A 27,189-nucleotide genomic window follows, 5' to 3' on the forward strand; every position below is an offset into this window, starting at 1 on the left:
TTCTGCCTTAGGTGTATTAAAGTTTCCCACTTTCCCTGGAAGGTAGTTGCGCTCAGCAGGATTCTGCTGTTGAAGGTGATTGGATGCTATTCATTCCCTCAGATATTGTCTTTCCCTTTCTTTGTTTTTTCTTTTCCTCAGCCCTCAAAAGCCGATAAGGATTGTGACTTCCTGTCTCTAGGATGGGCAGAATCACCCGCACACACTTCAAAATAATCAACAATATTTTGATTGTCATTAAAGCAAGCAGAGGAGGAAGTTAACACTACTGAGATACTCATAGGGCTCCTTCCTATGTTCCAGCGCTCATTTTCATACACATTTGGTTCATTATGTGAATTAAGCAAATGTGCATAAATTCTCCTGGCTTGCATAATTTTGCATCCCCTCTCGCCAATTTTATATGATTTGTGCAGCTTTTCTTCATGTGAGGAGCTGCTGAGGGTGGATCCATAAACAGGAAACTGTAGATATGAGTCCGCTCCATGTGCTGAAGCACCATGCCGGCTGGGGGATTCGTGTTGCCAATAATTACCAAGAAATAGTTTTTCCAAGTTCAGCTATTCACTCTGCTGGGTTTCTCCATCCTTGCAGCTTTGTAAAGGTTGCCATGAGGAGCAGCAAAGGTTTATGAATTCTGCCTCTCATTAGCCATAGCCAGCATGGCAAATCATGAAGAATGCTGACACGGTATTCCAACAACATCTGGTTCATTATGCAAATTAAGCAAATGTGCACTGGAGTTTGTTAGCTGTCACTGGAAATCTAATTCAGTATTTTGGTCAGCTGAATGTTTTCATACATTCTAGGCTTATCTCTGTAACGATCAGGACTAGAAACATGGGAGGTTTTGCTAGTGAAAACTGAAGTACTTAGGAAGCCAAATTCTGTGACCTGTACTAGTTTTGCATGACACTGAAGTGTAGACAAATACTTGTAAGTCTTGGTTTTGTGCCACAGTGCTTAGCTGAGCAATTGGACAGTGCCTTAAAGAAAGACCAGACTTGGAAAAGTTACTTGTTGGACTATAACCCCCAGGACTCTCTAGCCAGCAGTGCCAGCGATCCTGCTGGCTAGAAGAAATTGTAGTCAGAAATGTAGCGCTTGCAAGCTTTGTGGGTAAAGTTTTACGTACTTTTGGTGTTTTTATTTTATATGCTGTGGGGACCACAGAGGCAGAACATGAGACTATAGTGTCTACCAAGGGGGAAGTGCCTCTCCAAGGCTTTAAGCTATTTTTTCCCACTGCAGCTTCCTGGCTTCACTACGTATGGCCGTGTTTAGATGACAAATGTTGAACTGGAGGCTTTCTGCATACGAAGCATGGCCTCTGCTTCTGATCCATAATATTTCCCCAGAGGTATGGGAGCCATCTGTAGTTAGAAGCCATATACTCAGGAGTGCTTCTCTTAGCTCATTTTATCTTCTGCTGATGCCAGGGTGGCTTATTTTCCAGCACTATTTTGAGATCAAATCAGAATAATAGGCACTTGTATAAACAGTGCAAGGACAGGGTTCTAGTAGCTGTGGCCAGTCAACTACCCTTGGCCTGCATTGCTTTGTCTGAGCTTTATATACAGCCACTTTGCAAAGTATTTCACCAGTCTGCTTTGGTGTTTGGCTTTTTTTTGTCACAGGAAGACATGTTTGCATCCTCGTGGGGCGGCTGCATTCCCTTTCAGAGTCCTCTTTTCCTGCTGCAAGCTCTGGTGTGACAGTGCTTACAAATCAGCTTGCATAGTTTCTCACCTGACCATCTCTCCAGTACAGAACCTTGGTTTTCTATCATTACTAAAGCAGCAAGTTAGCTGAGCACTTGCTATATTGTATAAATGCAAGGACAGCCATCTGCCCGATGTTTTAGTTCCCTTATTGGAAAAATTTCCTGCATACATTCTTTTGAGAACTGCTATTTTGTCCCTGCTTCACTTGATCTAAAGATGAGCAGCCATTGGTAGGCAGTCTGCTCATTTTGCACTGGAGCGGTTTCAAACAGTGGCAGATGTTCTGTTTGTAATGGCCCAGCAAGCTATTGGCAACACAACACCAGCAGCCTCCCAGCAAAGATCACAGCCATACGTTGCGCATGTGCTGCAGACCACTTTGGGGGCTTATCACATGCCACTGGAGGCTGCAAGAAAACAGAAGTGTCACTGGGCACACATAGCAGACTATGCTTTCCCTCCTGCTGCAGATTTATTTGACATTGACTAAGCCAGTTTATTACTGAGAGTATGGTAGCTGAGAGGCAAACAGTGAACCAGGAAGTCCATAGTACAGATCTGCCTTCCATCACAGACTCAGTAATCAACCTTAGATAAGCTGCTTTTGTCAGTTGCCTGTTTCAGCCTGTTCCATCTGGGATACTGTGGTGATAAGAATAAACAGGAGAGTATAGGAAGTCTTTAAATCTAGCTCAGTACAGTCTGCACCAGGAGAAGACAACTGTCGTTTTCTTGGTATTTTTAAATTACGCATCCCATAATCCCTCATATTAGCTAAAGATGATAAAATTGCAGCTGAAAAAAATACCTGAAAGGCTATAGTATCCCACTGCTGATCTCCTGAGTGGTAGCCATATTCTAGAGTCTCAGGAAAGCATCTTTCCTAATCTGGAAATGCCAAGGATCGGCCTTGGGGGCATTTGCATGAAAAGCATGTCAATTCATTGCACTAAAGATTATTTAAAAGAAAATCTAGAAAACAAACTCATAGCAAACCCTCCAGGAAAACCATCTGCCAGATTTGTCAGGGTTGGAAATGGGCTGAGGCAACCATTTGTAACAAGGCATCTGCAGCTCTAAAGGTAGTTTAGGAATAGTCAGAAAGGTTAAACCAGTGGGGCTGCCATGTCACCACGGTGGAACAAACACCAATCCGGCCGGTCATTTATTGAAAAACCAACACAAGAAAGGAGTGAGAATTGGAGACGGATGTTTAGTTGCTGCTAGATTTCTGCTTTTATCAGGAAACCACATGAAAAACACATGCGGATTTGTTTTGTGCATGCACATTGAATAGCCTGATCTTGAGGTTTCGGTTTTCACCGCAACTTGCAGAATTCGCCATTTAAGCTCTGGAAAACAGCTTTTGCGCAGAGATTGCCCTCCATGCAGAGCATAGTACCCCACCTGCAGTTGTTACAACATTATTCTTCGATGTGAGAAACACAGCCTTCCTATCCCTTGTTATGTTGCTGTTATGTGCTGCTATGGGCAACTTCCGATTCATGGCAACCCTATGCATGAGTGACCTCCAAAATGTCCTGTCCTCAACTGCCCTTGCCCAGCTCTTGCAAACTCATGGCCATGGCTTTCTTTAGGGAATCAATCGATCTCAGATTTGGTCTTGCTCTTTTTCCTGCTGCCTTTCACTTTTCCTAACATTATTGTCTTTTCCAGAGAATACTGACTTCTTATGATGTGCCCAAAGTGGGACAAACTCAGTTTCAACATATTTGCCTCCTTAAAATTTGTCCTTAAAAATTTACCCATTCAGACAATGCCAAAAATTTGCCAAACTCCTTAGTGGGAGCTCCTTAATCTGGAATAGAGTGTTTTATAGGACTTCCTTGAATCCTGTGGTAAAGAGGGTATGATTTTAACATCAAGGACCTTTTTCTAATCTTAAAGCTTGAGCACATGCCCAGTCACACCACCCTTCACATCTAACTTTGAACAGAGGCCTTGTGCACTGTCTCATTCATCGCTGCTAAGTAAAAGGTCAATTTTTAGCATAAACATGCCTTTGCCATGCTCCAGTAAACACTCCATAATTCACCATCTACAGCTAACAGTAGACTACAGCTCAGTGTCTTACCACTGTAAAGGTTGTTGAAAATTCGGGCAAGTGAACATACCCTTGTGATTTCTCTCCTTATTTGAGACAATTTATACGAATTTTTCTTTGTTAGAGTCTTGCATTTGGGTTTTGATTTTATTCTGTATATCGTTCCATTTACTCTAAATGAATTGGTGTAGGTAACTGTATTGTGTGGTTTAGATTTTTCTGATTGGGTCACCTTTGCTTGTTGGAGTACGCTAATAATACTTGCCTTACAGGCATATCCTACCTTGGATCCTTCCGTCTGTTTGCTGTCATTTTAATATTGGATAACAATGGAAATCATTTTTGGATGTGGAAGGGTGAGAAATCAAAGCATGACTTGAAGCTGGTGATCTCTTAATGTTTCTTGGCTGCTGTGACAGTTCAGCTGATAAAATGTGGAATAAAGCCAAAGAGGAAACGAGCTTCGGAAGAAGTACAAGTGCATGTTGGAGGCATGGCTCTCCTTTGCTCACGAGCACTATTCAGCCATCATATTAACAGTAGTCTCACATCTTCCGGCTTGCCTCTCTCATAAGTTATGATGGTCAGTCTGGGCAAACTAAGCTTATCTCAAGCCATATTTTGCCTCCTAATACTGCCTTGCAAATCATAGTTTCAGAAGGCTTACCACTAAGCTTAGTTAGCAGGAAAAGGAGATGGGAATTGGAGTGCAAAGAAAGAGCATGTGAACCTACGTTCCTGATCCCAAGCTGTTATACTTCTTTCTTCCTCTTCCCTGATATGCTCAAAATATTTTGAATTGTCGTTCCGATGGGTTTGTATCCCAGGTATTTTAAATTGTCCGTTGCACAACATCGGATCCGGGAACATTACTGTTGCCAACTCTAATTAGCCTCAACCAAGCTTATAGAATCAGCTATTTGTAGATTACTTTCTTTGCAGAGAAAGATAGAAATACTGCAACTCTCCAGTATTGTGTTGGCGTTCCTGCCTAGTATATTGTGGTTACTGTGGATTTTTGTTGCACATGTCTTGAATTTTCGCTGGTCATGGTGCTGCATGGATCTAACTTTTGATTACTAGTGTGCCTGTTGTTGGGCACCAGAAAAATGTAGTGTAGTCTTTTTAGCTTCTCTGCTTGCCCTGGAGACAGTGAGAAACAAGCAAAGATGTTATGACTAGGCAATCTTAATATGAAAAGGGGAGGGCAAGGAGAGAATGTTGGTATTTAAACTTGATGAGAATTCATGACCCTATGTGTGAAGATGGATCCCAAGAGCAGCTTGGTTTCATGTCCTCTTGCTTTAACTTCAAAGAAAAACCCTAGGAAGAAGGTTTAGACAGGCAAACCCCAGATTTTAAGGGCAGTCACAGCAGACCGATGACATCATAATACAGCTTTTTAAAAGTGGCCTAGCTCAGCTCCTGTACCAGCATGAGAGGTCCACTTAAGAAAACATCTCCTGGGATCCTCAACTGAACCACCGTGAAGATCTAGGATCCACAGGTTGTGTGGAGGTTAGTGATCGATCACAAGCTGACCAGGGCTAGCGAGCAGAGAGGTGATTTGAGTGTCCTGGGAGGGAAGCCAAAATGTGGAGGGGAGAGCAAGGTTTTGAGGATCTTCTGAGCATCCCTGATCTTGGTTGGTGATGATTTTGGAGAGCCTACATCTTGCAGTCAGAAGAACATAAGGTCAGGGCTGTTATCAGTTCTGCACTTCAAAAGAACGTATCTATCAAAGTCCTGCACCAGGATGACACTGTATTCTGCAGTCTCCAAATTACACATAATTCGTACTGTCTCACATCAGCAGCAGCACTCTAAGATTCAGTCTTGTTAAAAGGTGTTGCAATAGTTTCTTGCTCAATGTAGCCCCACTTTAGGTACAGCTGTATAGTTGAGGTGTTGGAGCCCATCTTGGAAATGCTCCCCCTCCACCACAACCTCAGAATCCTAATCCCAGCATAGCATTTCTGTAATCCAAAGAAAGAAAGAAAGAAATAGAAATGTTTCTAATTTCTGTTCAGGAGTCATCCTGACATTCTTTTTGTGAATAACCGTAGTAAATGTTGTTCATAGTCCCTGCAAGAGATCCATTATGTACTTGGTTAGATTAAAAGAAACATATGTTGTTCCTGAGAGAGATGACTTTGGAAATTCCTTTCATTTAGGCAGCATATTTGTATTAGCTTTGTTTTCCTCTCCAGAGAGAAGTTTTTAAATATGTTTTCCCTCAATTGTTAGAAAACAGACTTATCATCTTGTAAAACCTATTATGTGAAGTTTGGTTAATGAAATCCGTTAAAATCTATATCTTAAAACTCTATAGGGGAGGCTATCTCAATTTGTGGGAGATACAATAAGTTTTTCTAAATGTGTGTATACTGGATCAGTTAAGTTCAAATAGTGTTCCAAAAAGCACAGAATTCTGACTCCTGTCCTCTAAAGATGCCGGCCACAGAGACTGGCAAAAGGTTAGGAAGAAAAACCTTAAGAACGCGGTCAAACAGCCCGGAAAACCCACAACAACCATCAGCATTCCAAAAACCTGTGGGTTTTTTTGCTCCATAGTTTAACAGGAATTTGATTCATTGACTTCCAGGTTGCTTCCAGTTCTGCAGTTCTATGGTTCTGTGAGTCTCTTGAGTCCATTATCATAGGCACATAGACCAGAAATTGACCTTATACTGAACCAGAATCAGTGGTCCATCTAACGTGTTAGATCTGCTCTGACTGGTAGCAGTTGTCTCGTGTTCTGGGTAGGAGCTTATGCCAACGCAATCTGAAAACTGTACTTGGATGTTGCATGAAAAGTAGGTATTCTGCTGATGAGTAGTTGCTTCAGGTGTCACTATTGTTTAGTACTTCAAATAATTGTGAAAAGTGTTTCACTATTGTTTAGTACTTCAAATAATTGAAAATGCTTCATATGCATGAGTTAGATGTAAAGTATACTACAGTACTGTTATACTGTATTCGTTTCCCATATTAAAGATGGGAGACTGAGTTTGGGAGTGATTAAGTGAGGTCATGGCAGCGGTGAGATTCAGATTCTCAATTTCTTGGTTTCATAGCTCAAAAGCACGATCCTACATCTTTTCTTGTACTCAAGTCCTTTTCATTGTTCTTGTTTAATGTGAACCATAGTGTGTAGTGACAACTAGATCGGCAAAGCATGATTAGGACTTGCTATCTAAATCAGTAGGGGACGTGGTGGCACTGCGGGTTAACCTGCAGAAGCCTCTGTGCTGCAAGGTCAGAAGACCAAGTAGTCGTAAGATCGAATCCACGTGACGGAGTGAGCCCCCGTCGCTTGTCTCAGCTCCCGCCAACCTAGCGGATTGAAAGCATGCAAAATGCGAGTAGATAAATAGGTACCACCATGGTGGGAAGGTAATGGCATTTCATATCTAGTTGTGTTGGCCACGTGACCATGGAAGATTGTCTTCGGACAAACGCTGGCTCTATGGGTTGGAAAGGAGATGACTTGGACACGACTGGACAAATTGTCAAGGGGAACCTTTATCTTTATCTAAATCAGAAACAAATTGTTACATGAAGTGGTAGTTTTCAAAACAATAGCTGTGCATGCACATCAGACAAAAACAAGAGACAAAGACTTTGTGGCACCTTAAAGAGTAATTGCTGTATTTTAATGTGAGTTTTCATGTATCAGGCCCACTTCCTCAGGCATGAGATTGTATGATGGCTCCATGATCAGGTGGGGATACAGATAATGGACAGAGCTCAGAATTGTGAAAAAAATGTGAGCATTGACAACTGGGAGTCCATTTTACCAGGAGGGCAGGAGATGCTCACCTCTGGTGCGTTAATCAAGTGGAATTGTGAATGCTTGAGCCCATGAGAAGCGAAAAAACGGGTTAAACAAGAGAGCCCACAGTAAGTAGATAGGGCAGACCATCGCCTGAAATGCTCGGTCTAGGGCTGTGCTGTTGTAGTTAAGTAACATTGATCCCAATTGCATTTGTGAGATAGGTAGAGGCCTTGAGAATATAGAGGCCGCCTGAAGGATTTAGTTGCTTGTTGAAGGCAAAGCATGCTGAGATTTCATTCGAAGCCTCTGTCCAAGCAAGAGGATTTGCCTAGGATGTATTGTCAGTCGGAGAATTCCAGCTTTATACCTTGTTAACAAGAACTATTGATTTTTATTTTTTTGCACTAGAGCAAAGCTAGACAATAGGCTTTAAGGGCTTTGTGTGTTTTGAAGTTTGGGGGCTTTTTTGTTTATTTTTATTTGTGTTTTTACTATTGCAAGAGGGAGAATCTCTCATGCTGTGGTGTATAAATCAAGTTGCTTGGGGATAAGAGGAAATATGAACTCACCCTGCTTATACCTAAGTACATTTGCTCTCATCGAAGCCCCATGGGGCTTAATTCTTACATCTTCCCTTGAAGTCAACATGTGCCCAGATTGATTTGAGAGCTAGGGAAATCTGAGGACACTGAAATGACACCCTTCATTCTCCACTGTTGTTAGTCTGAAGTTTTTGCCCTCCACAAAGGAGCAAGGGCTATGGTGTCTTTAAAAATAAATTATTTTCAACTGCTAAACGCTGTTCATGTTGTCCAGTAGTTATTTTTTATCATACTTCTCATTGACCGGTTTGTGCAGGATGTTGCACCAGCTGTTGTTTGTGGCAGAAAATCAGTGTGGTTCTCTTCCCCACCCCTACCTCCTTTTCACTTTTTTTTCTCACGAAGTGTAATGTAATGCAGCCATTCCGTGAGTAGAAGGGTGCCTTTGGATTCTACCCATTGATTCTCATTGTTTTTTCCATAAATAAAATGAATCAACTTGTATCTTTTTTCAGTATTCCAAATTTCTAATAATTTATGTACACACGAGGCTGGAGATTTCCGTAATTTCTAGATCTCCAAAGATAAAGCAGCAGGAGTAGCGTAGAGAATTCATTGAGGATTGGACTGTATTTGCTTGAGGACGACAAGGGTGATCCATGGGTATTATGTTCTCTGAGTCTGACATTTGTAATTATTTTGTCAGCATAATTTTGTTTATTCATTTCATTTAATAAAATATGCTGAAGCTGGGGAATGGGGGGGGGTAATGAATGCCTGTATTCACATAAATTGGCTAGTTGCCCAGAAATACCACAGCAGCTGTACGTTGCTGTATTCTATGTATAGGTACACACTTTTATGTGTGCATGCATATGTACACACACTACATTATGATTCTTTAAGTTAAGAAAGTCTGTCCCAAGGTAGAGCACTCCACATGTTTCAGATTACAGCGCTCATCATCCCCAGTCAGCCTGGCCACCCATCAGAGATGGTAGATGTTATAGTAAAAAAAAATTGTGAATGATGACTTATAATAATTTTGCCTGAATTTCTGCTTCCATGTAATTGCCACCACCCATAGTTTTTTTTTTTTGCTTCCAATTCCACACCACACCCAATCATATGCATCTACCTGTCAAATGCATGTTGCTGTTTGTATGCAGGTTCTTATACCCAGTCCACTCCAGCCCCCTTTGTCGCTGCTAAGCCAGGAAATGTACTACAATGCGGGTTTGATGGTCCCATAGACAAACACAGAGGACCTACTGATCTTCAGAAGGGCCACAGAATCATGCTGTTTTTGCTACATGCAGTACCCATACTGCAAGTTGGCTGCCCATATTATCAGGAAATGTTTTTCTTTCTTCTTTTTCTATAATTCTTATTGATTATTTAGGGAATTTTCAAATCTGGCTTTCGAGGAAGCAATAATAGTTTCTTTCACAGTGAATTTGGGAGGTTGGGGCTTGGTGGAAGACAGACATTTCCTATCTGGTAACTTGGTCCTTAAGTCTGTTTATCACTTCAGGCTCTCGTACAATCCTGCCACTGTCTCCTTCCTTGCACTCTTCCTTTGTTCTTTTTTCTAGGCTATTCTCCTGCTCCTTCCAGTGCTTCTATTTTAGTCCATAACATGTTAGATTTTGTATTGGCCTTTATGTTATCATCCAGTAAGTAATTCCCAGCTCAGCAGGAGTACTTTTGAAGAGGTTCCTCCTAAGATGGCTTTTTAGTATTTATGGTCTTAGCTCCATGTCACATGATCTCAGTCGATTGTTTTCACTTAATTGCCTTTTGTTTAAAATGGCCCAAATCAGAAAGATTCAAAGGGACAATGGCGAACCTTATCAAGGAATGAATGCTTTTAATTTTGAAGTAGTAGATACAGTACTTGCTATCTTACCCAATCTGTCTGTCACATTCCCTCCTGCTCTAGTAAACTGAACAATCATTCATCTATTCTTATCATATGATAGACCTAGGACTGCAGTTTTTAACTTGTTAAACTTTCCCATCAACACACTTAAAGAAGAAGAGTAACTGGGATTTTGGCTTGTTTATAGGCCACTTTTTCTCAACCTGGGCCCTTTAGTTTTTTCGGTCCAGTTCTGTTTTGGTTTTTTTAAAAAAATGTTTTGCTTGTTACATTTATATTGCACTTTTTCTGCAAGGAACTCAAGAAATGGCCTATTGAAATGGTTCCCTTACTGAGAGCCAGAGTAGGAGCATCAGATGTTCCTATTCTACAGCTCCCCAAAGTTCTGGACCATTGACTGTGGTATCTTAGTTTTCTGGGCTTTGTAGTCCCAGAGCATCTGTTTGTGAACTACTAATCTGCTGGTTGTTTTGTGTATAAAATACATTACATTTGTGGTCTCGTTCCAATCTCTCCAAGCCACAACTCCATTTTCAGATTTGTTTTAGCTATTTGTACTGTTTTAATTTATTTCTTTAGGACTCTTTTTTTACACACTTTCATTTTTAGGAATGGACAACTAGGGGTCCTGCAGATGTTGTTGGTTTGTAATTCTGACCTGCTCTCAACATTGGCAGTGGTAACTAGAATTAAATGCCAGTGACAGCTGGAAAACCAAAAGCTGCCCAGCTCTGACATAGGCAGAAAAGCAGGCTAGAAAGTATTGGGAGATAAATAAATCTTTTCCATAATTCAAATGAGCTAGACTGGGTAGCTGTCAGTATGTGTTCTCCTGTTTAGAATTTCCGTTCTCTTTCACACTTGGATTAAAGGACAGATCTCCAGCTCTCATGCTTCCTCGGATAAATATTAAAATGTACTGTAATGTGAAAAAATGGAGCAAATGCGTATAAGCCCAAATTCATAGCATCTCTTTAGGCTTTGCAATTTATCAAGGAATGACTCATAATTTTCACATTAGCAGTAGACGAGCATCTCTGAATATAAATGTTATGGAATAAATGCAACACATTTACCCATTGTTGGTGGATGTCAGCCATTCCAATTTCTATTCAAATTATGTTTGTCACATGCATCCAAAACAGACAAATAAGCTTGGCTGGTGTGTTTTCTTAGTTGGTCTCAAGTGCTAAACTAATCCTAACCTGGTAAATCTCTATAGCAGTAAGTCTGATGTACCGTTGTTAGTACAGAATAGGAAATAAAACTTGTCCTGAAAGACTGGAGATATTTGTCATGTTGATTTCTAAGACTGCCTCTCCATCTTTCAGGGTAAGAATTAGAGCCAAAGAGTAGTCCACTATGTCCACCCAACATCTGGATGCCTTGTTTATTGGGAAGGAGTTGTGTGTGGATGTATGCAACACATTGGGCTCCACTTTGCTGTTCCCTGCTGTGGTACCCAGTAAATGAGATGTGGGAAATACTTGTCTTTTCTCCTACAACTTTCAAAATCCCATAGCTAGCATGTGTTTGTTTTTTTTTTTTTTTTAATCACAAAGCCTGTCTTCGCTTTCCCTAAACCTGATGCCTTCAGGATATCTTGAGAAATGCCCATGCTGGCTGGGGTTGATAGGAAATCATGTCCAAAACATCTGGAAGGCACTCCGTTGGGACAAACTGTCCTGTATATATATGAAAGGTAATTCCTTAAAATGGCAGGTATATAAACATATCGTGTAGAATCCGGTTTGGAATCATGGAATGCAGTGGTTCATGGGCTATGCATACTGTGTGCTTTGTGCATATTCTGACTTGTAGATTTGCAAGCTGGAGACTGTCCCATTTAGAAATGGGCAAGTGAATACTCCTGCTCAGTGGGCAGTGGTAGAAATAAAGAGGGCTTTGCGTCAGGTACAGATTATGGCAGTTAGGTTTAATAGGTGAATGTATACATGATCATTCACAGCGCAGAATTGATAATAATTCAAACATCTTGGCATTACGAGGCTGTCAGGTATCCGTAGTTGGACAAAAACTGTTGTGTTGTTTATCCCCATCCTCTGAGTTACACAAGTATAGTGCCAGTGAAAGTGGTAGGTTTGTTTAGCTCTTGTGGTTCACAGCATTTGTTTAGTCAAATTTTAAGCAAAGTGAAGCTTCAGTAAGAGGGAGGAGAGGTCTGAGTGGCCCATATCTTAGCAAAAATATCCTTCCTCTCTATTTCTGTAATATGAAATTGATGCTCTTTGGTACTGAGTCATTTTAGTCCATGTGTGGCCATGTGTTTTTATTCCCCGTTCTGTGCCTTTTGCCTATTAGGACTTTTCCTTCACAGTAGTCCAACAGGGAGGTGTAGGAGAGGCTAAGGTTCAATTTCTGAAATGGAAGGAAATGTCACCTCGACAGCTTTGGTAGAGTGGAGGAAAATTTGGAAACCCGCAAATTCCAGGAAATCTTTCAGCAGCAATGTTTGGCTGCCTTTGTGTCCAATATTTTTAGACACTGGTTTTTCTGAGTTCCTGTGCAAGGAAGTTAGCAGGGTGGTCACAGGAGGCCAGGCTTCAGCTTAAACGAGGGTGTTAGAAGGACTCGTGTTTCGTCTAGAAAATGTGCTCTTCACCTTGGATGTGTGGGGATTGGTTTTGAGGGCTGCAGAAAGAGCTTTAGTTGCTTATGAAAATTCTTGGTGATAAAGAAAACGTATAGCACAGCACAAGGTAGCATGAATCTGGCTTTCTAGGAAATTCAGCAAACGTGAGCTCCAGGAGGGCCCTTTGAATGTGTGGGATCTGTGGAGACTTCGGAGGCAATTAAACTACACCTTACTTAAAGCCATCTGTTTTGGTGGTTGCTTCATCTGTTGCATCCAAGAGTCAGTTCTGGGAAAAGCTGGCAGACAACTGGCTAAAAATAAACTGCTTCTGAGGGTGATCTACTTATACTGGTGAACAGCATAAGATGGAGTCAGGATCCCGCATTAACTCTTTGGTGGACTGAGAAATTGCAAGTTCTAATTTGCTGAGGTTCGCCACCAGCTTGACATCAGGACCACCTTGGGAGAGTCTGAATGCCATATCTTTTGACGGGTAAAATTTGTCTTAATTTTTTAGTAGGACAGTTACACAGCAATTCAGGATACTTACCTATACGAATTAGATCAAAAGGGCCAGGCCATTAGGGTCATAAAGATAGTGGCAGTTGCTTTTGTGGCTAAAAACTGCAAATGGGTCATGAATGGTTAGACTAATTGGCAAGTCTGAAAAAAGGTAACATCAGGTAACATGCACACATAAATATCTTGTATGTCTATGATTTGCTGTCTGGTCTAAGTATTTGCATAAATTAGAGACTATAGATCCTAGAATACCTTAGCCAGACTGGACGGTGGCCTTGTTCACTAGTGAATTCTAGGAATTGTAGTCCCCCAAAATAACTTTGCCTTTTTTCCTTATGTGGGATTTCAAAGGATGCAGCAATAATCAGAAAATATGCTAGATATGCTTCAGTGGCTGACTTTAATCTGTATGAGGTAATTGGGAATACTGTAGTGTGGACTATCTTGACCTTGTTCCCCAATTATACATCCTTACATTTGATGGTACAGTATTTCCTGATTCCTTCATTACTACCCTTCCTAATGTCAGTCTTCTGATTTCTTGGCTGCAGTCCCCATATATTTAATTAATTTATTTAAAATATTGATGATTAAATCATGGTATAAAAATCTTCAACAACTTCAGCTTTTATGTCAAAACACGGTCGCACAGTTCTTCTGTAGACGTGATATTTTTCATCTTACTCTAGTCCTGCTTTTGCACTTTCTTCTTTCATATCAGGTTGTAATTGTTATTATGTCCTGGTTATCTCACCAAACCAGGAGTAATCCTGACTTACTGATTTCAATAATTTGCTCATTTACCAGATGGCAGCTTCATTCGCTAAATGACAGTTTGGCCCTAAAACCAATCATTAGCACAGCAATCAAAGCCAAACACTAATTGCCAAATGGAAATGGAGTATCAGTGGCGTGACCCTTGCCAACGCTTGGAAAAGTTAATTTTCCAAGCTCTGCTTTTCAATATATAATGTTCCGGATAATGCTGAATAACTTTAATAGGGCACAGTCTAGGAATTGGAAGGATATATGATTAGAATTGGGAGATTTGCAAGAGTTGTCTTGAGACAGGCCCGTCTGTTTGTATACTCTGAGAATATCCCTTATGCTTTTGGTCACAACAGTTGTATAATATTAGGTGACTCACAAAAATCATTTGATGTCCATTGCCTGTTGCCAATTAGAATTGGCAGGATACATTTTCCTGCAATAATTCTGGCAGACGAGGGGCTCTTTTGTTGTTGTGAATCTGAACGTAAATACAGGTGTGAAGGAGCAGCAGTCGTATGGGTTAGGTTTTCAATTTTGTAGATGGCCCCTGAAGAAGGATCTATTTGGGATTTTGTAGCACGTGCTTCCCGGCTTCCCGTCCTAGATTTTGTATCATCATCATCATCACCACCACCACAAACAGTTTACATACCTTTCTGCTGCTGCTGCTGGCCATGTGAATTGATGCCAGAGCAGCAGGCAGACGTAGAGAGAAGGTCTTCCACGTGGCTGATGATCCTTACGTTGAGCGGCCTTCTGTGGCTTCGCTGATCCGTTGGCCCTGCTGGCCGCACGCTAGCCAGCCCCAGATGGAAGGAAGCGAAGTGCCTGCAGTGTTTGTCCTTTCGCAACCCAGGCAGTGAGAAAATGTGCCTCGCCAGAGGGAGGCCCTTGATTTTCCTTCCCTGCTGTTAACCAAACATCAGGCAGGGTGCTCATGGCAGGCTGTGCAGCAATGTCATCGTAACTAGGACTGCAGCATCCCAGGGCTTGGAAATAATTGGGCAGCTGGAGATGAGAGGGGAGGCGAGAGAAATCCCCAGGAAACAGCTGAGGGAGGAGAAGAGGAGGACAGTGTCAATGGGAATTGTGAAACAAATTGAGGGGTAGGTAAACAATGCCAAGAAAGGAGTAGGAGACTTTGTAAGGTGATGCAAGAACACGGCTGGCTCCACCCCACCCACCCACCCCATGTGCTTCTGCACTAGGGAGAAGCTTTGCAAGCTCTGATAAAACCAGAATTTCCATTTCTTTTCTACCCCCTCCATTCAGCAAGTCTAATCAAAACATTCATTCGGCTGCTGTGGGATCCCCATTCCATCTCCACCCTGAGGCTCTTAGTTTGCTGCGTCTTTGAAATCTCTAGTTCATGGCTGCAGTGAGTGGTGTAAGAGTCGTTCCCCCCCTGGCGCAGTCACCCACTGCATCTTACAATAGTGCATTTGTTGCAGCAATTCGGCCATTCGTCCTGACTGGGTTTGCATTGCTTTGAGGGACTTCTCTGGTATTGTTTGGTTGCTTCACTTGTTTTCTGTGTGTTTAGATGTAGAAAGAACCCTGATAAGAAAGCTGGAATGATGCGTGGTTACTGGTGTCGCCTCCTTGTTTAACATCCAGGCTGTGGCTCAGTCGCAAATTTCATCCTATGCATATAGGAAGTCTTGGGTTCAATCGCAGCCATGACCAGCTAAAAAACACTTGCATGAAAACCTGGAGAGCTACTGTCAGTCAGTGCCGGCAGTTCTGAGATTGTTATACTCAGTGATCTGTTTCTGTATCAGCCGCTTCCACTGTTTCCAAGCTCCAGTAAGGAAATCTGCATTTAAATTTGCCAGGCGTTCTTGTGTGTTGGGAGGAGGGAGGGCTGCCTTCAGGGATCTGTGCCCGTCCCTGGATTTTGGAGCACGGCCTTTGGAATCCCCCCAAACATTCTTACACATTTAAAAAAAAACATAAAAAGCCTCCTTGTGCCCTTTTAATGATCAAATGGTTTTTAAAAAGTAAAAAATTGGGAGGTGGGGTGGCAGCTAAGAGGAGCCAAGCATTCTTTGGCTTCCCTCAAAACATGAAAAAATTGATCCACACTCTCTAGGGAACATGAGGGAATTTTAAAGTATTTTTCCCCAAAACCTTTTTTTAATGGGATTCTGTGGTGGTCCAGGAATACTGAGATTTGCATGCGAGTTCCTCAGGGTCTGTATGTTGTTAACTCCTGACCTATATAATACTGTCTAGGTCAGTGATGGGAATGATGCAGTCCAGAGTCAGCATGCAGCGTGTTAAGTCTGCTCTTGCCCCCTGCTTCCTCCACAGAGGTTTGCTTAGAGCAATGGTTCTCAAACTGGGGTCCCCAGATGTTCTTGGACTGCAATTCCCAGAATCCTTCACCACTTGCTGTGCCACCCAGGATTTCTGGGAAATGCAGTCCAAGAGCATCTGGGGACCCAAGTCTGAGAACCATCGGGATAGAGAATTCCAATAGAATCAAGCCTTCAAAGCCTCCAGGGTGCTCTCTGCTGATACAAAATGTGTGTGCGCACACACACCCCAATCTCTTTTAAAAATCTGCATCCCTAAGGAAAGCTGCTTGGCTCTTTACTTGGTACTCTTCACTCTATGCATTGTGAAGCAGTTGGAGGAGCAAGCTAGGGGAAGAAGCTAGAGGAGGAAGCTTATCTTCATTGTATGTTTTTCCATCTCCCTCTCTCTTTCCCTTAGATGGAAAAAAGCCACAGGAGACTACAGTTGTATAGGTTGTGGACTCTGGTCCTTCAGTTTGACTGTGATTAGAGTTTAGATATATTTTAATGATTAAAGTTTAATTAGATGAATGTAATTGGACCAGCTGCTGTTGCTGTGTTCATCTGTTGAGTGCATCAAAGAACGTGGAGTGAACACAGGAAAGGTTCTCAAACGACCAGGAGAGCACAGTGTCTCTGTAACCTTTTGTTGTTTCTTCTTAGTTGCACTTCATCACACAGGACACAGAGAAGAGCCCAAGTTTAGGGAAACAAAGAGAAAAACTTGACTTAGATAATTGGTAATATTACTGTTGTATCTAAGACTTGCCAGGTGTGATATGAAAAGCTTTCAGTGTGTAATCTAATAGCCTTGCTTTCAATGTACAAATCAGGAATGGCTGAGGGAAATAAAAAAAGGGAGGAGGTGAGTGGATAGGACTTCTTCACTTCTCTTTTAATGGAGCATCTGATTAACTCGGTGAGCTTTTAGCTGGCTGTCAGAAACATGCAATTCTGTATGCCCTGTCTATGTTAGAAATGGGTTTCAGGGGCCAAAATTCTGCTGCAAAATACCATCTATGTAAGGGCAATGGCCCAAGTGGTTTTTTGCATTTTGCTGGCCATCTTTCACTTGCTGTGATGCGTGACCAAATGCACAACTAATTGTACAATCTAGGCATGTCAAAGCATACAGAAGGACAGCTGGGGAGCTTGCGTGTGCCACTTGTGCGATTTCTGGTTGATGCTGTGTGATACCAACAGAATTTCTGTCCCATCTGTTTTAAGTAATGTTTTCAAACTGTTGTATATACATCATTTGGGGAGCCATGGTGTGTAGAAAAGCAATTGCCAGGCACTTTTAATACATTTTTAAAAACCTGAATAAATTACTGGAACTGTTCCTAGCAAAATGTTATTAACACTTGTCTTACAGTAGCTTAGTGTTAAAATTGCTGCTAGTAGTTTTCAATTTTATATATATTTATATATATAGAGAGAGTGGTGCCTCGCTTAGCGAGGTTAATCCGTTCCGGATTAACCCTCGCTCAGCGAATCCATCGTTAAGTGAAACAAAAAAGGCCATAGGAACATATTAAAACTGATTTAATACATTCCTATGGACTTAAAACTCACCGTTCTGCGAGTTTCCTCCATTGCGGTGGCCATTTTGGATGCCTCGTTAGCGAGGCAAAACAGTGGTCGCCATTTTGTTTTAGTGGTGGCCATTTTGGAACCGCCGATCAGCTGTTCGCTATGCTTTGATCGCGTCCGCGCAATCATCGCATAGAGAAAAAAGCCCATAGGGGCCATCGCTGAGCGAACGCTCCAGGGATGGCCCGGGACCCCTCGTTGTGCGGTTTCATCGCATAGCGAAGCGTTCGCTATGCGAGGCACCACTGTATATACACACACACACACACACACACACACAAACCAATTTTTTATCTTATATATAAGTCACAGCCCCTCTTCCTTTCTTCTCTCTTTCAGCCACATCCACTCTTCTAGTTCTATGGCTGCTGTGCGGGAGTGGTCCTGCACCCGCTGCACGTTCCTGAACCCAGTGGGACAGCGCCAATGCTCCATCTGTGAAGCTCCCCGCCAGAAGCCTGACCTCAACCACATCCTGCGCCTCAGCGTTGAGGAACAGAAATGGGCCTGCGCTCGCTGCACCTTCCGGAACTTCTTAGGCAAGGAGGCCTGTGAGGTGTGTGGCTTCACCCCGGAGCCGGGGCCAGGAGGCTCCCCGCTGCCAATCATCAATGGGGTGTTGCCCAAGCCCGCCATCTTGATTGAGCCCAAAGGAACCTGCAAGGAGGAGGTGCCCAAGGCCGAGAGCTCTGGCGAGGAGTCTGGGGGGAAAAGTCCCGAAGAGGCCAGGTTGGAAGAAGGTTGGGCCTGCCAGCGTTGCACCCTCCACAACACCCCTGTGGCCAACTCCTGTTCTGCCTGCGGGGGGCCCCGTAAGCTCTCCCTGCCCAAGATCCCCCCAGAGGCGCTGGTCGTCCCTGAAGTTATTGCTCCTGCTGGCTTCCACGTAGCCCCCTCCACCCCTCAGCCCACTGTGGCCACAGAGACCCCAGAGAGCCACGTGGCTGCCAACCCAGGGACCACTACGGCGGTCGAGCAAGACAACCAGAAGATGCCAAGTTTTAGCCTTTTCTCCCCGGGCCTCCAAAACAACCCGGTTCCCCGCAGCCGCCGGGAGGTGCCCCCACAGCTTCAGCCGCCCGCTCTGGAGGCCTCCCTGCCTGCCTCTCCATCGACCCCTGTGCAGAAGGCCATTCGCTTCCAAGAACTCATGGCCACCAAGCGGTTGAGCGTCCTGGAGGAAGAGATGGAGGTGAGCCCATCCCCGTGGAAGTGCAGCACCTGCTCCCTCCTCACCACCTCAGGTTCAGGTCCGTGTGAGGCCTGCAACAGCCAGAAAAGCAGTGACACCATTGACTTGACAGGGGACTCAGTGCGGTTCACGCCCTGCGGCCCGTCCAGCCCTGACTTCACCACCTGGTCCTGCTCCAAGTGCACGCTGAAGAACCCCACGGCCTCTCAAAAGTGCAAGGCCTGCGGCTCCTCCAAGCTGCACGGCTTCCAGGAACACGGCTTGCCCGGCGAGTCAGCCTCCAAATGCTCCGAGTGCGGCTCGGATAAGGGCGCAGCCTGTGGGTGCAAGGCCCCCTCCGCTCGCAAAGTGGCCCGCCTTTTCCCCTCGCAGCCGCCAGCCACGCCAGAGAGGCCCAGCCAGTGGGCCTGCCCGGCTTGTACGTTACTCAATGAGCTCAAGGCCAAGCACTGTGTAGCTTGTCACACCCCTCAGGGGTACATGTCGCAACTCAAGGGCGCCAAACCTCTCCGACGCCGGGAGAGCATGCACGCAGAGAAGCGCCGTCAGACCGACGAGGGGGAAGCCAAGGCCCTCTGGGAAAACATTGTCTCCTTCTGTCAAGAGGTGAGTTCTTGCGTTGCCTGCCTGCCGTCACATTTTGCAAAGAAGTCCTGAGACCTGGCGAAGAGTCCTTCTAATTTTCATGAAGCAAGTTTCTTGCGGTTCCCTAAGAGAACAGAAAGATATGTGGCCCTGCTTGCTGACATCCAGAGCTTAGAAAAGCTACTCTTTGAACTGTAGCTTCTAGAATCCCCCTGCCGGAGGATTTTGGGAGTTGTAGTCCAAAAAGGTGGAAGGGACGTGGTGGCACTATGGGCTAAACCGCAGAAGCCTATGCTGCAGGGTCAGAAGACCAAGCAGTCATAAGATCGAATCCACGTGACGGAGTGAGCGCCTGTCACTTGTCCCAGCTCCCGACAACCTAGCGGTTCGAAAGCATGCAAATGCAAGTAGATAAATAGGGACCACCTCGGTGGGAAGGTAACAGCGTTCCATGTCTAAGTCACACTGGCCATGTGACCACAGAAGATTGTTTTCGGACAAAAACGCTGGCTCTGTGGCTTGGAAACGGGGATAAGCACCGCCCCCCAAAGTCGAACACGACTGGACAAAAATTGTCAAGGGGAACTTTTACCTTTACCTTTAGTCCAAAAAGGTAGCTCTTTGAAAACTTACAGACTGTAGAGGGAAACTTGAAACGCTCCCTGGCCAAGGGAGCATGACTTTAATGTAATGCATATGTGCTTGTTTCATGGCTATCCTTCAAGAAAAGCAAATATGCTTAGCTTTCCTGCTTTTTGGGTTGTAGGGTGTGGCTTTATCTGCTAGAACTGAGCCTGGGCTCAGCATAGTGACAACAATGTAGAGCAATGAATCACAACTGGTTTTATGAGCGGTTTTTGTTTTTATGCTCATTATCTTAATTTATGTTGTATAGTAATATTCTTTTCTTGGAAGCTGCTCAGTGTAATGGATGGTCTTCTAAATGGGTGGGGTATAAGCTTGAATGAATGAATCAATAAATCAATATTCTACACCACACCTTAGCTACCAAATGATTAGGTGATCTTAAGGAAGATCATCATAGACGTGGTTGCTGACAGTGTGCATAAAACACATCGAACATTTGGTATTAATGGGAAAAGGACTTGTTTTGTGTTTTGGTATTGTCGGGATAGCTCATCAGGCATTTTCTGGGGAGAAGCTTTCCTCCTTTTACAAGCGTGGGAGAATGCAACTTTCAAGATTTCCCTTTGTTGTTTTGATAAGTACTTAATATTCTATGTTCTTTTAAAATTGCTAACTGATTATTTGGGAGTACTCCTTTTTAATGGATCAAAAAGTATTTAATTGCTTAAGCTAACTCATACATCAATTAAACCTTGCAACTCTTATTATCATTAATATGTTTTGAGGGAGCATTTCCTACTAGGATAGTTTGTCAGGTTTTTGCTATTACCGTTGTGCAGGTATTTCAGTCTTGATCTCCCTTTCTCTTGGTCTCGCTCACTGGCCACGCTGGCTGGGTTTAAAGCGAGTTGCTGTACAAAGCAGCAGGAAGGTATCAGGTGAAGGGGAAGCAGCAGAAGCTCTAGACTCTCTTTATAAAGGAGTCAGCAGGAAAAGGTGCTCAGCATCGGTAAACCTCTCAGGAATTCAGCTTGACATCATTAGTTGGGGCCTGGCACCTCCCAGGGCGCTTTTTGGCAGCCTTGGGAAAAGACTCCTCCCAACATTCATTAATAACTAACCACACCATGGCTTTAATGATCAAGCACCGTTTTATTTCCCAGTAGTCTGTGGGTGATTGAAGCCACATCAAGCCAGTCTTCCGGAATAAAATTTAATCGAGCTGGACTTCAGAGGGAGTGAGGTACAGAAATAGCAGGTGGTTCTCATACCGCTAAGACAAGTGTCAAAGGCCTGCTCTGTGCATGTGTGCGCGCGCATGTAGATACATGGGCAGGCAGTATTTTTGAGTTTTCCAAGTTTTCTATAGTGCATACATATAGCCTGGCATCCTCTTAGATCTGGAGGCTGTGCTTCCTTTTTCACATGACTGTTCTTCAGATCCCATTTTATGCAAGCATAGTTCCTTCTTTCCAAATGTTGGCATTTCTATGGTCAGAGGGGGTGGGGGTGGGGTCTTCTGAGTTGTAATCCAACCTCTATCCACTAGTCCACAGTAGAAGATCTTCTGTAGTGTTGCCCTCCATATAGCCAGTGTCATCTAGTGTTGGAAGCTATCCAGGTCTGAGCCTGGCTAGTACTTAAATGGGAAAAGACTGGGGAATAGTAGGCAACTTCTGGTCGGGTTGAAAGAATGCTCCAGCCGGAAATCCTAGAGAGTTGTTACTAGCAATCAGTGCTGATAACAATGGACAATAAGGACCAAAGGTCTGATTCAGCATGAGGCACCTTGTTGTACTTACTCTTTCAAAAAAAGGCATGCTAGGAGTGCCCATTTGGAGAGTTAATTGTGTTCCCTACCTGATGTCTTTAAAAGGAGAGCTTTTTTTCAAAGCAAAGAAAGCATCACAACAAATAAGATTGCAGGTTTCAGGGGAAACAGCCGGGGGGGGGGTCATATATGACCCATAGATCACGTCTTGCCTACCTTTCCTCCCACACCTACTTTCTAAGGAGTTGGCCTTGTGAGCATCTCTGTAACAAGACCTGCCAGACAGAGAGGTCTGAGGACTGCAGCAGTTACCTTGATTTTGGAGTGAAAGCAAACAGTAACACAGAAGTCTTTAATTTTTACAAAATTTTATCTCCGCAGAATAAGGTCAACTTTGTAGATGACAGTTTCCCACCTGGGCCCAAGTCGGTTGGCTTCCCTGAAGGAGATAGCGTCCAGCAGCGAGTGAAGCAGTGGCTGAGGCCTCATGAAATCAACTGTAACATCTTCAAGGACCGTTCAGTCAAGTGGTCTGTCTTCCGGACCCCCCGGCCTTCGGACATCCTACAGGGGCTTCTAGGAAATTGCTGGTAAGAAACAATGGCAGTCAGGTTTCCCCTGGTGGCTTTCGCCGGAACTAATACCTGTTCTCAACAGATGGAGAATAGATTGTATCATCATTTACAGTGGTGCCTTGCTTAACGAGCACCCCGTTTAACGATGAAACCACTTAGCGACAAAGAATTTGTGATCGAAAAAGCGATCACATTGCGATGTTTTAAATAGTAAAAAATCGCTTTGCGATGATCAGTAAGCTGTTTCGCTTACTGATTATCGCATAGCGATCTTTTTCCTACAGCTGATCGGCGGTTCCAAAATGGCCGCCGAAAAAAAACATGGCTGCCCCCTGTGTTTAGGGACGGATTCCTCGCATACCGGGCAGCGGAAATGGCCACCGTATGGAGGATTTTCGCTTAAAGGTGAGTTTTTTTGCCCATAGGAACGCATTGAAGGGGTTTCAATGCATTCCTATGGGCTTTTAAAAATCGCTTAGCTATGTTTTTGGTTAGCAGCGATTTTTGCTGCACCGATTAACATTGGTAAGCGAGGCACCACTGTATTTCTTAAAAATAATAATTGAGAGCCCCCCCAATGATTCATAAAAAATATATTAAACCATTCTTCTAAAAACAGATAAAAGACAATGTTGAAACCCAATTTTAGAAGCCAGCATTTTAAAAATGCAGATGAGAAACACTTTAAAACTCAGCTTTAAAAACCAGTTCTGGATACCAAAGGCCATACAAAACAATACAGTCTGTTCTGCCCAGCAGAAATTCATCAGGCTTGGAGCCAGCTTAATCAGGAGAAAGTTCCACCATCAAGATGCTGTTAAAGAGAAAGCTCTCATGTATTTACCTGACTAGCTCCTTCACGGTGGCGGGACTTCCAAAATAAGGCTTCAGTTGAAGATCTGAAATTCCAGGCAGTTTCCAGGCAGAGTTTGGAATGCTGCATAGTTCATGTCTATCCTTGATCTATGTGGCCAATATTGATGATAAAGTTCACCTGAGGTCAGCTCACCTTCCCTTCCTGCTCGTGTTTCAATGTCAGCCAGATGTCTTTTTTTCCAGGACATTCCCCACGTTCTCCAAATGGTATTTTGCTGGTTCCATATCCGTAATTTTTTTTTTATTTCCAGATGCCTTTTGTTGTGTTCTGTGGAGCCCTCCTTCCCAGCTGCTCTCCCACCACCTCCACACCTGGCTTTGCCTGGTCCCCCTTTCCCAGGCCTTGCTCAGCTCAGCTTTTCTTCCTCCTGCTGACGGATGGACGTAGGCTGCCGCCTGGTGGCATCCATAGGATATGGTTTCAGCTAGGCATGAAAAGCCTATCCTTTTTTTTTTCCTGCCAGCAGAAAAAAAAGGAAAGAAGGAGTTTTGTTCTATTTGAAATGACATGTAGATTTTTTTTTCCTACCTGAGATAGCTGCGAAGGCAAGACCAAACAGAAAAGCCTTCAATAGGAGAGGCTGCAGCGATGCCTCTACACATACTACATGGGGGTCTCTGTAGCCCAGTGATGCAAGCCATGATCTGCAAGTTCCCACCAAGGCCGTTTTTATGCCCTAACTGAGCTCCCGTTTCCTAAACCCGAGAAAAATCATGCCTGCAGAAAGAACAGTTGTCTAAAATACTGCTCAAAATATTTCTCAATATTTTTTTTAACACCAAAACAACATACGGGGTGTGTGTGTGTCTTTCTGACACTTCCCACCTGCCCGACAACACCTCTGTCTCTACATCTATGGCACCCATTTTTCTTTCTTTCTCCATTATCTGCCGTTCCTTGCTTTCTTTCATCACTGTCGCTCCTTGCTCCCCCACCTGGAGGGGAAGGATAGGAAAGATAGGTCACCCTTCCAGAAACATGTGTGGAGATTTGGAAGAGGGCAGCGTGAAGTTGGTGCAAACAAAGGCTGTCCACCCAAGATGGTCGGTTCCCACCACTGCCCTAAACCAGTGAGAAATTTGTCTCTATTTTCCAGCGTGCCTTAAATGCCCTTCTCCCTCCAGTTTCTTGAGTGTCTCACAGTTCGGGGCTTCTTCTGAAACCTGTCAGGATTAATTGGTTTTATGTCACATCTTTTTAGGTTCTTAAGTGCTCTGGCTGTGTTGGCAGAAAGGCCTGAGTTGGTGGAAAGAGTCATGATCACACGGAGCATATGTTCTGAAGGAGCCTACCAAGTCCGGCTTTGCAAAGATGGCACATGGACCACTGTGCTGGTAGATGACATGCTGCCCTGTGATGAATGTGGCTACCTCCTCTTCTCTCAGGTTAGCACAGAGTTTGATTTGGCCATTAATTGCCATGCTAGCAGGGCAAACTACAGAAGGAGGGTTATGCAAGAAACAGGAAGATGTCTACCAAACTGAGAGTGCTGCTAGATGGTTAAATACTAAGGGGTTTCTTCCACTTATAAAATGGGTGAACTCAAGGTATTTTCTACTGACCACATGATATGAAGACTTAATTCATATTGGTACAGCCCTTTTTGCTGCTAAAGCAGCTTCCCCCCCCCCCATGCTACGGGGGGGGGGGGCTTCTACTTTTTCAAGCCATAATGATTTGAACAGGTTTTTTTCCTGTAGATTTGGTTGTGATACACTCTTGTAAGATAGGGAGTGTGTCTGTAGGTGATGTTTCAGTGATGTAGGTAGTTGAGGCGTGATGTTCCCACCTCTGCCAATCGTTTTACAGTTTGCAGTAAAGTCACTTTCTTATTTAAAGCCTCAGACCAATAAATTATTCAAGAACTTTTCTATAGAAAAATAGCATGGAAAAGAACTTAACAGTCTAATAGTACAGAACATCAAAAGTTTGAACAATAATTTTGCAGGATACATCATAATTCACAGGTCAGAATGTTTCCGTAATTGGGATCATCACCACTTCTCACCTTCCCACCTCGTACTCTTTTCCCTTACTTTCAAATAATGCATGCAGGAATTGCCTCATTCCTTTTCACATCTGCTTTTAAACTAGTTAGTTATTAGTTACTCTTTTCTCTTGAAAGTAAGGGGAAAGAGTAATGAGGGAAGAGGAAGGTGGTGGTGATCCCTGTTAGGAAATCATTCTGATGTGTGAACTATGATGTATTTTGCAAAACCACTGTTCTAATTTTTGATGTTCTGTACGGTTAAGACTGTTAAGTACCTTTCCATGTTACCTTTTTCTATAGAAAAGTTTTGAGAAATGTAGTAGAGTGTGAAACTTTAAATGAGAAAGCTGCTTCACAGTGAACTATAAAAGAATGAGCATAAGTGGGACCAGAGGAAGCTGGGAAAGAAAAGGAGGGACTGTGGGCAACTGATATCGCACCCACTATGAAGGGTGAACTGCAGAATCAATCCTTAGCTCCTTTGTGAGAGCACTGTTTGCAATTTCAGATGTAATACAGGGTATGAATCAAACTGCAGCAAAGCTGAATTGTTTTGATTTGGCTCTCCAATGCAGTCACACCCAGGTTCTTCTAGATGTTCTTCTCTGTGTCCTATAAACAAAACTGTCCAACCTCCAGCTTAGTAGCTGGTGTAGAACAGAAGTGGAGAATCTTTGGGTCTCAAGATGCTTTGGATTAGAGCTCTCACAACCTTTGGCTGTTCTGGCTTGGATTTCTGGGAGATGAAGTCCAAAACATGTGGCATGCCGGTGCTTCCTCTTATCTGATTTAAAGCATGGACAGAACTATTTTTATGCTGCCAATCCACAGGAGCCTGAAAAACCTTATGGAATGCCCTTATGGAAATAAGTCAATTTCATGGTAACTTCAGTTTTTGTTTTTAAAAAGTATAATCTGTACAGCTTTGAAGATGTGCTTGTAAATGTGTGGGTGAATGTCTCCTGAATTTTCAGAGTGATGGACAAGTACGATTTTTAGGGGTTCTGGTACAAGGCTTAAGTTTCCCTATTCTTCTTTGGACTAGCAAATCTGGACAAAATTGATGAGCATGGGAGAACATATCATGAAGATGGGTTCGAGCTGCACAATGTATACACTTGCATAATCCAGTTTTTCTAAGAACATTACCTGTGCTCAATTCTCAGAAGTTTAGGAAAGTTGCTTTTTCTGGACTACAGCTCATAGAATCCCTCAGCCAGTACAACTCGTTGCAGTCCAAACAAGTAACTTTTCCAAATGTGGTTTTAACTGCAGATGGGGTACACGCCTTGGCTGTAAAAAGGCAGAGTTTAAAAAATGCATGTTTTGGAATATAATTCCCGGAATTCTCCAGCCTTACGTAGCTCCTGGCTATGCTGTCTGGGGGAGCCTAAAAGCCACTCCTTGATCTTCTGAAGCTCTGTTAAACTGTGGCCAGCAAGCTAAGTTGTCGGTGCCCTATAAGATGCAAGTACACAAGCAAGAAGTCAATTAGAAATGACGACATCTCTTGACAAGGCTTGTTCTGAAACTGTGTCTTGTGTTCCTTCCTTTCCTTTCTTCCAGGCTCAGAGGAAGCAGCTGTGGGTGGCTCTCATTGAGAAGGCCCTGGCCAAACTCCACGGTTCGTACTTTGCCCTCCAGGCCGGGCGCGCTATAGAAGGCCTTGCCACACTAACCGGCGCCCCCTGCGAGAGCCTGATGCTGCAGGTCAGCTCCACTAACCCTCGCGAGGAGCCCATTGACACTGACCTCATCTGGGCCAAAATGCTGAGTTCTAAGGAGGCTGGGTAAGAGGAGGCAGGAGGGAGGGTTTCCCCCTTGAGCCTTGAGGAGCA

General features: G+C 43.6%; 1 protein-coding gene and 1 long non-coding RNA gene across 7 annotated transcripts in view; one reads left to right on the plus strand and one right to left on the minus strand.

The window, feature by feature from the left end:
• CAPN15 (calpain 15) overlaps window positions 1-27,189 on the plus strand; it is a 107,493-nt gene that overhangs the window by 64,133 nt on the left and 16,171 nt on the right. For all 6 annotated transcript variants that reach the window (XM_078381504.1, XM_078381506.1, XM_078381501.1 and 3 more), the window contains 4 exons: window positions 18,113-19,571; window positions 22,291-22,499; window positions 24,563-24,746; window positions 26,918-27,141. In XM_078381504.1, the coding sequence (XP_078237630.1) occupies window positions 18,135-19,571; window positions 22,291-22,499; window positions 24,563-24,746; window positions 26,918-27,141 (2,054 nt within the window). In that variant the 5' untranslated portion in view covers window positions 18,113-18,134. The remainder of the gene's footprint in view (window positions 1-18,112; window positions 19,572-22,290; window positions 22,500-24,562; window positions 24,747-26,917; window positions 27,142-27,189) is intronic.
• Window positions 22,261-24,702, minus strand: LOC140702535 (uncharacterized). Its single transcript, XR_012081739.2, has 2 exons — window positions 23,494-24,702; window positions 22,261-22,496 (listed from the first exon to the last, which is right to left on the minus strand). It is a non-coding gene; the product is annotated as an uncharacterized LOC140702535 (long non-coding RNA).

This window comes from Pogona vitticeps, chromosome 13, assembly GCF_051106095.1.
Source record: "Pogona vitticeps strain Pit_001003342236 chromosome 13, PviZW2.1, whole genome shotgun sequence".
Taxonomy (NCBI): Eukaryota; Metazoa; Chordata; class Lepidosauria; order Squamata; family Agamidae; genus Pogona; species Pogona vitticeps.